Source organism: Rhamphochromis longiceps, linkage group LG14 (assembly GCF_057381845.1).
Source record: "Rhamphochromis longiceps isolate RC_006_pf linkage group LG14, R_longiceps_female_GT1.1, whole genome shotgun sequence".
Taxonomy (NCBI): Eukaryota; Metazoa; Chordata; class Actinopteri; order Cichliformes; family Cichlidae; genus Rhamphochromis; species Rhamphochromis longiceps.
Window position 1 is genome coordinate 35,205,535 of NC_140570.1, and position 11,315 is coordinate 35,216,849.

At 38.3% G+C, this 11,315-nt stretch overlaps 1 protein-coding gene across 1 annotated transcript in view; it reads left to right on the top strand.

Moving 5' to 3' along the window:
• The window catches only part of cxcr5 (chemokine (C-X-C motif) receptor 5), a 59,103-nt gene extending 47,830 nt beyond the window's left edge, over window positions 1–11,273 (top strand). Inside the window, exons 2-3 of the mRNA XM_085429425.1 lie at window positions 8,541–8,719; window positions 10,020–11,273. Of these exons, the coding sequence (XP_085285551.1) occupies window positions 8,687–8,719; window positions 10,020–11,129 (1,143 nt within the window). The 5' untranslated portion in view covers window positions 8,541–8,686 and the 3' untranslated portion in view covers window positions 11,130–11,273. The remainder of the gene's footprint in view (window positions 1–8,540; window positions 8,720–10,019) is intronic.
• Window positions 11,274–11,315: the final 42 nt, after the last annotated feature.

Genomic DNA, 11,315 nt, shown 5'->3' on the forward strand with positions numbered 1-11,315 from the left:
TTTTTTATATATAACTGAATGTAAAATGCTTCTCACAAACATCATCGCAGATCTTCAGGCACCATTCTATCACAAACAACAAAGATGGAGTTACTTTTAACTGCTCCCCTAGTCACAAGTTGCCACAGCCCCAGATATTTGATTTGACAGATTTTTATGCTAGATGCCATTCTTAACACAATCCCAGCATACCAATATGATCTCAATACACTATCAGAGTACTCTGATCTCAGAGTGTAGACATTTTTTTGTTCATAGTGAAAAAGCAGAATGGGATGCAGAGCATTTAGTTATCAGGCCCCTCTCAAGATAAACACACATCCTTTCTACCTTAAAGTTGGGCCTTAAATCGCCCACCTGTTACAGACAGACAGTGTTGTGGTTGTTATGGTCAGGGAGAAAAGATCATACAGAAATCAAATAAATATTTTTTTAATGATAGATATTTGTCTGTACAGTAAGGGATAGGTGTGGATGTAGCGTCATCCATGTGTTTTGGTGCATCACTGCCACCTGTTGTACAGACACTGAAGGTATCCTGTAATAATGTGTTGGTTAGGGAGAACATTAAAGTTTACCAACCAGAGGTCTCTGTTCTACACTCTTTGTCTTTCTTTTCTTGTGTGCCACACATAAAACTAATGCCGCATTAGATGATGTAAACTTTTTTGATGCTCAGTTTATTTTGTGTGCGGAGAACACTGTGACTCATAACGAGTGTAAATTAATATTTGTGACATCATTTTGCTGTGGGACAATATTTTAGGTATATGCCAAAGGGTGGCAGTGTGGGGTTTTGGAGAACATGCTTTTGACTAGCAAGCTGTAACAGTTACATCTTATATACTGCCTTCTAAGACTTCTAAGACAGACTCCAAAAGGCTGATTTTCATGTGTTGTGTTATTACTTCATATAAGTTTTTTTGTTTTGTTTTACATGGTGTTAGTCCTGTTAAGATGCGGCTCTTTAAAAGAGTTGGAAACTGTTAAAGGATAAAGCAGTGCAGACCTTATAAAGTTAACAGTGCTTTACTTAATTACCCAAATGGTTATTCTGATACCTGCACAGTCTTGCAGCATGTAATCATATTTGGTGCAAAGCAAACAAACTCAGTGTGTTGTTGTCGGCTAAATTCTTTACAATTATAGTTATTATTCTTCCTCAAACCGACAGGTGTAAGAGTGAGATGAGTGGTCTTACATTTTTTCACACATATTATTGTTCTTAAATTATTTGAATTTTACTGCAACAAAATCCAACTCTATTCAAGAGACTGTGATGGCTAGATGGGATTAATTAACCATCAGAATGGGAAATTCTTCTTCTTTCAAGCAAAGGCTACCTGAAAGCCAACAGACTGCTACTTTTTGATCTGCAGAGATCTGGATGTGAAGATGTAAATGTCCCAAACTTTTGTTGAGGACTTTGGGAGAAATACCGAAACAATATCTTTTTCATCTTTCTTATGTGATCACAAAAAGACCACAGATTTATAGAACAACGTCTTGGGAATGCCACACGTATTAAAGCATTAAAGTGCCTCCTGACCTCAAACACAGCTTATAGGTATGTCTTTGTCCATGAAGGTTACAATCACACACTGTACTAACCGTGGATAGAAGATACATAATTTGAACACTTTTCAACAAATTTACAACTACAATTCCACTTTTTTCATTATATTTAATCACTTCTAACATTATATCTGTATATAAAACATAATAATAATAAAAACAACTTTCAAAAATAGTAGTGCTTGCATTCCGGTAGGTTTCAGTCAAGACAGTGTGAAACAGAAAGTGAGACAGCCTTAGCTGATGAGTCCGACATCCTCGTGATTTAAAATTTTACAAGTATTTCAGTTTTGTTTTGTTTTTTACAATACTTTAATTTTTTTTTACATTATTTTTTCACAATTGTGGTAGGAAAGTATCCAGCTCATTCATGAAATGTTATTATTCAGTTGTTCACACAGTTTTAAGAGAGCCAGTGCTACCAACACTCCTGCTATGATTTCCATTTTTCAAAAACTCTAGCAAATGCTCAGTCATAGAACTTTCTCTTTAAATTGATCAGCTTTTCAAATGTAGTCATTTCTTTTGTAAAAGAACCAGCTGCAGTATTGTTAGGAATGAATGTACATGTGCAACGCCAAAAATCCCACACACGTTTCTAGCAAATAGCCTGCTCTTCAGGATCACCTTGAATGACTGAAAAACAAACATTTCTTATGTTTGGGACGTTGGTGAGTCATCTGGATGTTTACCGTGTGTAGCATGGATGAGAAATGTCACACCAACAGCTTCTATATTAATTTAAAAAAAAAAAAAACATGCTGAACTTTTCAGCACATTTAACAACCTGGTTGTTCAAACAGGTGCTGCATGCATGCCATTGTTGATCCCTCGTGGGTGAAACAGAGTATCGATATGCATGGTAGCCTGTAAATTCGTGTTAAGAGATGGAGTTTGTGTGGTTTTGATGTTAATGCTGTGGTCTGGTTTCACAGTCTGTTTAGCTGCTGTCTTCGCTGCCACATCTGCCCTAGAGCTGGCTGGGGATAGGGAGTCTTTTGAGTAAGTGTGAGTTTCACATGTACAAACAACTATAATCTTGGGGAACAATAGGGCATCCAGCAATGCAGCTACAAGCTCAGTATGTGCAATCCACTCCCCAGAGACTGTTATACGCTGTCACTGTTTCCATAAAGTGCTGAAATCATGCACCACCCCAAATGCATGGCTTTAATTGATAGAAATGGTGACTCCTTGACCCTTAGCGATTTCACACGCTCATGTTAGTCCCACGAGTTCAGCAGCTTGATCTGAAGAGTGAGACGGTCCTGTGCCTGATGCTAAGATGTCATGTTCTGTGACCACTGCTTGTCAGGTTAGTTTTAGAAACAACTTCTCTGTAATTGTGTGGTTCGCCATCTGCATCTGTGGTGAGAAGTGAAGCTGAGTTTAATACAGGGCCACTTTTAACCCTGACATTTGGGATTTCCAGTAATATAGTGTGTACATTGCTGTTGGTTACCTTCTTGTTAAAGGTCTTAGCATTTTTGTTGTAATTTACAACAGAATTCTTTTTTTTTTACTTACCTTGACCAACAAGCAGCTGATAAATGTGTATTTTGTTTTTCTCAGTGACACAGTTAGTACTAAAAGCATTAATTCTGAGTAACCCGCATGGTCATGTCAAGTCAGTACTACCTTTTTGAGCTGTTCCATATATAGAGGAAGATCTGCTGCTAGTAATTCCAGCGAGAATGAAAAAAATGCTATTGGTCTTTGTCTTTCTCTATGCGGCTTTAGCAAAACAGAGGTCATGCATCCACCCTTTTTGTCTGCAGTTTGTCGGGATTTCATAATCGTAAAGTAATGGAGGTCTGCAGTATTAAGTCAGTGAAAGCTATTCGTTCCTGTTCAAGGTGGCAAAGATCACAGTCTGTTTTTAAGTATTGCAGATCGGATTTATTTCCCCTCGCAACTGCTTAATCTGTGTAACCGTTAGAGGGTGGTAAGTTGGATCCTCATGGGTAATTTGGCTTATAGCAGGGTGGAGCCTGGATGACTGTGTTCTTTCTTGTGTTACAGGCCTACGCACTGCTGCTGCTGTGTTGTTGCAGCCTTGTTGTTGCTTTGCTGTAGTTTACTGACTGGCATTGACTGGTTATTTGGAGTTGTCTTTTTTGGTTTTGTGCGTGTTGGTTCCTGTTTCTTTTCTATCTCATTTACTGAGTTTTGTTCTTTATCTCTTAATTTATAGTTTGTTTGTTTGCCACCACTTATTGTGGGGGCTAGGCATGTGTGGTGGAATTCCCTCTGATGCATGCTAGTGTACACACTGGAGAAGAGGTATAATGCATCATTTAAGTGGCATTGAGAATTGCAGAGAGTCCACGGGTGAGTAATTGGTGGCACCCTTGGGCACTTCTCCCTGTAGGTTGCCTCCCCAAGTAGCCGGTCTCCACCATTTTGTTTAATTATTTTACTGATGTGCTATTTTAACTAGGGCAGCATCGTTGCAGCGAACCTTGTTCGTTTGTTAATAAAGTGTCTTGATTGACAGTTCTGTATTGCCAGCCCTGCTACCTTAGAAGTTTCCTTTCTGCAGGACTGTATTTGCAGTTATGATCTGAAACCTTGTTTTATGAAATTGACCTGCTTCACCTCTGCTTGTTAATAACAAGCCTGTGTGCCTTTTGTAACTGTTAAAATGTTTGCACTGGCTATTGTAATCTCTCCTGGGGTGTAACTTTCCTCCCCAGGAGAGGAATGGGCTCTTCCTCCTTCGCGCCGCCACATTTGCTTGTGGTTTTTTGGGAGAGAGGGACGTGCCTCCGCATAGGTGACTTTCTCTGAAGCCCATCACCTTGTGACCGTTCTCAGTGAGGAATTTCAACAGTCGGTCTCGCAGCCCTGCTTAGAAGGAAAACACATCATTAAATCATCAGCATATTGTCACAGTGTCAGCCCCTCTGGAGAGATTAAATAGAGAGATTTTTATTTTATTTTTTTTCCACTGCACTGTTGAGCATCATCTTGAATATCTTGTTCAGCTTTTGTAAGAGAAGGATGTGTACTGGTATCATGGATACTGTAAAAACCTTGACATTTATCAGTGAAAATCACTCTGACTGCACATTTGGGTTTTTTTGTTTTTGGTCAGCTCTCTCAGACACATGTGCTGTCACTTGTATTGTGTGTGTGTGTACGCTGTTGTGGAAACTTCACCTGTTTATCATGAAATGCAAGCACAGCAGTCTGTAGGAGTTTCCACTCCAATGTGAAAGCAAATTCAAGTTGTATTTAACAATCGCTACATTTTACTCACTCATGTCATAATCAAGCTATTTTCCCCTGACGCAATGACAGTCAAAAGTTCACATATTGTTGGGATTAAATAATTTGCAGTGCCTCAATAATGATATGCTTTTTTATTAATAAGTGTTATAAAGTTATATAGTGTAGTATTAAGTGGACACAGCCCTGCAAGTTGACAGGACAACATGGTGACGGCAGAAATGCATGTTTGAAAGATTCGTTCATTGTCTTCGGAAATCTCTTTTGCGTTGTTCAGTCATTGGAAAGTCTCCTGGTCCTGCAGATTTTATGGCTCTACCACTTAGTCTGTTCACGGGTTTACTAAAATGTTAACATGTTGTCCTGCAACCCAGATAATTCATTGTAGCGAGGGTTTGTAAACACCAGATGAATTCAGTCTTTGGCCGTAATATGCCCCTCAGCTTTTTCCATTTTAGCAGCAATGTGAGAGATGGCTGTGTTGACATGCCTGCATTCATTGCACGTGCATGTGTCATTTTCACATCCCCCTCCTTCCCCTTCTCATCACCCACCCAAAGTCATATACCCCCAGTTTCCTGTTTTTCAAGATAATCCTTAACCCAACTTAACTTTCTCTCGCTGATTTTTGCTTCATACTGCAACATTTTAGGCATTTTCAGCCACATACAGAAAACAGCCATTGTTATTGCTGCCTTCACATCCTTTCCTCTTCCATGTCCACAGTAGTGCATGCTTGTGTCTTGTGCATTATCAGCTGTTGTATCCGGACTTTTTGCTTCAGTTTTGTTTTCTTGTTAATTTTCTCAGTCTTTTCTTTTTGCCATTTCTCTCCATGTATGGCAAATTTCTCAACGTTTGACCACCTTCCCAAATCCCTTTGCACAGAGTGTTTGTTTTTGGACTTCAGGGCCTTTCACAAAGCGATCTCACAGGTGAACTTCCCAGTTTGTGATTTTGGGGGGCATCTCTCCAACTAGCTGTTGGGTGGTCTAAGCAACTGTGCTTTGGACATATTTCCATTAGGTTTGACTTATTTTTCTGTTGAACAAAAGTGTATATCTCAGAAAGGTTTTATCTCCCTGGGCATTTAGTGAAGTTGTTGCATAGTGTGCATAGGTTGGTCTCACCTGTTCTCCATCCCAAGGTCTTCATCAATTGAAATTTCAGCAGTGATTCTGTCTGCTTTAGATTGGTAGGTACCTGTCTCCTAAATAATCAGTGTTCTGATCGATAGGATTCTTTTGGGAAAATAAATTCAGTGTTGAAACCAGACTTATTTTTTCCAAGATCATTCACTTCATGTCCATATCCACACTATTAACCTCCAACAGCCATAGATTAAGTCTGGCATTTTAAAAGCAGTCTTGAGCAACAGTTCTCCAGGCTTTCTGAAGTCCTGTTTTCAGAGGAATTTCATTTGTTCACTTAACACTGATCTATGAATCATTCAAGCAACAAATAACTCGAGGGATGAACCAGGGTTGTGTCTACACATCACAGAGAACTTTAAAAAAGAACCAGTTTGAAATTGTATCTTCTGGCACTTCATTATTAGCAGCCCTTTAAAAAAACAACAATGAATAAACGCATTAACATTTGTTGCAGTTTCTTTAGTTGAATACAATGACTGTATAAAATGTTTTCTACAGTCATTGGCTGAATATATGAAAAATGCCAAACATAACACATTTCTGCACATAATTTTGCCCCAATAATGTGATTCCCACAGAGCTAATAGATGGCATGGTGTGCAGTATGTTCTAAAAAATTGATAAAAGTGGAGGACAAAAGAAGAGGTAGCAGGCCTAAAACAAAAAACAACAACTAAGGTGGATGAACAGCATCTGAAAAAAGATAAAGTCCCGTCATAGAACTTGAGAGATGCGTCTGTCCCTCCTGCTGATCCATCTACTGTTCACTGGGGCATTATCAAAAATGGTCTCAGTATAGGAGCGGCTGTGAAGTGACCATTTTAAGGAAAGGAAACATGGAGAAAAAACTGAGGTTTGCCAAATTACACAAGAACTGGACTGAAACTTTTGGATAGCAGACTTCACTGTGGACACCATGCTATTTATTATTTCATATTTTAATTATTTATTTAATTATTTATTTGGTCTAGTTCAATTTAATCAGTCCAAGTGGGGACATTGGCAGTATATTATAACTGATTGGACCAAAACACTTACTGTTTATATGGTTTACAAAGAATATAAAACTTATGCAAGAGAACCCCAGAAAAACTGAATGGCTCCTTAGTTTGGTGGAGAGCTAAAAGGGATGTTTGTTGTGTAAAGAGAGCTAAAATGCAAGGCTGGTTCAGAGCACAAACTGTAAAGGGCACAGATTTGCAGTGTTGCTGCTGGCTACAGCCCACACTAGTTGTTTTTGTCATGCAGAGTCTCGTCGTTCTTGTTTTTGCAGCAAGAATGTACTTTCCTGTTTTGGAGAAATTCTGCATCTGTAGCTAAGCAGACATGAACGGAAATCACAAATAAGTCATTTTAATCATCCTGACTTTGATCACTTGTGTGGAGAAGCATCCTGTCAGCTGTTAGGTATGTATGCACTGTACTTCCACATTCGGATTTACCACAGAAACCATGTCCGTGGCCCCCACCCCCACTTCCTTTCTATCAAAAGAGAGGATAAAATTTGAATAATAATGTTGTGTAGAGTCTAAACTAAAAGATGACTGAAGTAGATTAAACAGGGTTTGTTATCTTTCTAAGAACAATATGTGTCTCTATCAAAGATATATGGTTTACTATTTGTTTTCTTTTATAGTATTTTATGTTTACATCGTTAAATACCCTTAATGAAATAGCCTTATTTGATTAACCCACGTTTTATTTTATTTTTTTAATTTAAATTTGATTTAAAAAATGAAACCAATCACATTTCCTGTTGATATTTGTGGTTAAGGTGATGCTGAAGCTGTAAGTAGCTTTTATGGCAAGGTCTTTCAATCTGTGCAGTCACCATCCTGCTTGTTATGGCTCCTGGCCTTGGAAGAAGTGAGCCAGCCTTCCTTCAAGCAGACCTCCAGGGAAAATCTATAGGACCAGCTGAGGGATCCCAGACCAATCAGCAACTGATTGGGCACACCTGTGTCTTTAAAAGGCTGAAGCACATTCATTCAGGGGCTGCTGCTTTGAACTGAGTGTGCAGTCTGCCTCTGTCAGTGAGCTTTGCTTGTAAAACCCTGTCTCAAGTGTGAGATTGTGGCTACTTTAAATTTAAAAAAAAAAACCCCAATCACATTTCCTGTTGATATTTGTGGTTAAGGTGATGCTGAAGCTGTAAGTAACTTTTATGGCAAGGTCTTTCAATCTGTGCAGTCACCATCCTGCTTGTTAATATTAACCTTAAACTGGACCGTGAACATAAAAATGTTCAATTCAATTAAATTTTATTTATATAGCACCAAATCACAATTCAAGGGGCTTTATATTGTGTTGTCAGTTGTCAGTAAAAACATAAATCTGGTACTAATGACCGAGCTGGATGATCTTTCCAAACGGTCATTAAAAAATTTAGAGGAAGGATGTATATAAATGTGCTGAAATAATTCTGTTCAGTTTAGTGCAGTTGCAACGTGCTGGTCAAAAGCTAGAATACAGGAGTGCAGTTACTTGGAATTGCATTACTGCTCTTGTGTGATTAATATAGATAACATTGTAGATAGATAACACTAAAGCTTTGATTTGTTTTTGTGTCTTTCCTTCCAGAGACGCCCATGAACCCAAAAAAAAAGAAAAAAAAAAAAGAAAGACATTAGCATAGCGAATAGAGCCAGCCAGCACTGGGAGGAAGTGCAAGCATATTTCAGTACTGCAGTGTGACACATGCATTCAAGGGGCCAAGATTTATCTGCATGGCTTCAACAATGACTCTTATAGCATTTGAGGTAAGACTTAAAATAAGAAATGGTGAGATGAATGGAAAGTTAGTGCAAATATTCTGTATGACAGCACTCTTCAGCAGAGTTTTGTTGTAGTAGCACGTATAATGGGAAATTCTGTCTAAATATTTTAATTTAGAACTTTTTATTTGTTTTATTGTTTTTTTGTTTTGTTTTTTTATACACAACCATAAAGGAATACGTAAGCTCTATTGTTATTTCCTATCCGGTCACATATTCTGTAACTCCTCATTAATCGTTATGAAGCTGAAAGTCTCATATAAGACATTAACATAATTCTGTACCTTCATTTTCCAAACCTCAGCCTCAGTTTTAAACTGAGGTTTTAGTTTAAAACAAGAGATTTTAAATGGAATGAGCAACATGTAGCTGCTGCCTGTGACTACGGCTCAGCTGGGAATTTTACATTCTTCTTATATGAAAAGAGAATGAATGATGTAATTTTTTCTATTAATACACATTTGATGACACACAGATTTGGAGGGAAAAGGAAATTGAAGTTAAAATAAAACCTGTATGGTTGTTATGTTATTTCTTATTATAATCATAATCCTTTTATCAGTCTACATTACTCGCAATAGAAAATAGATGTGTAATCATTACCATAGAGAAGATTTCTTTATGAAAATATGACATTTCATCAAAAGGGAGAATCACATCTGTAATATATCATAAAAATATTTGTACGTGACTTTTTTTTCCACAGAAGTCCAGCAGTACAGTTAACATTACATTTGAATAGGTTGCTGCTTTTGGTGTAACGGTGTTATGATTATTACACATATTTTGCATTTCTAATGATTTTTCTGCAGATATTTTTCCCGCAGACTTCTTTCCATATTTAGTAACATTTGATTAAACACCGAGAAACGGCACACTCTACAAGGCTTTCAGCTAGTTATTTAAGTTGTGTTTGTACCAGCTACTATTTTTTTTTTTTTTTTTTTTTTTTTTTTTTTTAAAATATGATTAGCCACGGTTGAATCACATTTGTCAAATTTAGCTTGAAATGCCTTCTGAGTCATCATGAGAGGGAAGTGAAAACAATCTGGTCTATTCAGTGTTTCCTGCCTAAACATTAGACTGAGAAAACTGCAGTGGAAAAAAAGAAGTATTTGATCATTACATAAATGAGTCTGTTCACACTCCTGTAATGAATCTTATTTCACTTCATCATGAAACAAAACTATTAGTCTGATCACTATCACATATACTGCATACAACAGGGAATCTTCATTTGAGATTTGATGATTAAAAGTAATGCTCTCTTGTATGTGTTTTCAAGTTGACACCTGAAGAACTTAATAACTTGACCTATGACTCCTGCAACTTCACCGATGACTACTGCAACTGCACCGATGACTACTGCAACTTCCCCATTGTCTACCCGTGTGATGATGTGGTCCTGCAGAGTTTTTATGGCCAGTTCCTGCCTGTGCTGTACACTGTGATTTTTCTCCTGGGTGTGGCAGGGAATGGCCTGATGATAACAGTCCTGGTGACACGATGGCGCCAGCTCCGCATCACAGAGATCTACCTACTGCATCTTGCCCTGGCTGATCTCATGCTTTTGTTTACAATTCCCTTCGATGTAGCCGACAGCGCCACCGGCTGGATTTTTGGAGATTTTATGTGCAAACTGAATGAGTTCTTGAAGAATCTGAACCTCCTTTGTGGCAGCGTCCTTTTAGCTTGCATTGGATTTGATCGGTATTTGGCAATTGTTCATGCAATTCCCAGTATGCAAAGTCGCCTTCCAAGAACAGTGCACCTAACTTGTATGATAATGTGGCTCATCTGTTTGTTTTTGGCATTACCGAACGCCGTATTTGCCTCAGTGACACAGAAAAATTCAACGTCAGGCATACCTTTCCTGGCCTGTTACCACTACAGTTATGGTGCACACGCAAGCAACTGGGTTTTGACCAACAGTGTCTTTCATCATTTGTGTTTTTTCTTATCTCTGGTTATCATGAGCTACTGCTACGCAGCACTAGTAATTACTCTGTGCAACAGCCAGAAAAGTGAAGCAAAAAAAGGAGCCATTCGAATATCACTGCTTGTCACACTTGTGTTTTGCTTCTGTTGGCTGCCATATAATGTCAGTTTGATCATATATACCCTGCGACAACAGAATGTGATCGTGGATGACGACTGTAAATCAAGAGAAATAATGCTGCAAGTGCTTGAAGTGACAAAGAGCCTGGGTATCTTGCACTGTTGCCTGAACCCTTTCTTGTATGCATTTGTTGGAGTGCGCTTTCGCAATGAGATGATACATCTGCTTTGTAAACTGGGCTGCAGACGAATCTGCCTGCCTTTCCTCAGAGTCCATGGCCACAGTCGGGTATCAATTTCTGATGGAGCAACCACCAACAGCACAGTGCTCATGTAATAAAGTCCTCTAGTCCATGTGTACATGCCCTGAAAATACCCCTCCTCTGTACAGTGATCTTATAATACAATACTCATTTCTACTTTTACTGTATTTTTTTTTTTTTTTTTAAATTGTCCAGTCAAAAAAAAAAAAAAAGTTGTAAAGCTGGCCAAATATCAGCCTTGTGTTGTTTTGTAGCTACTG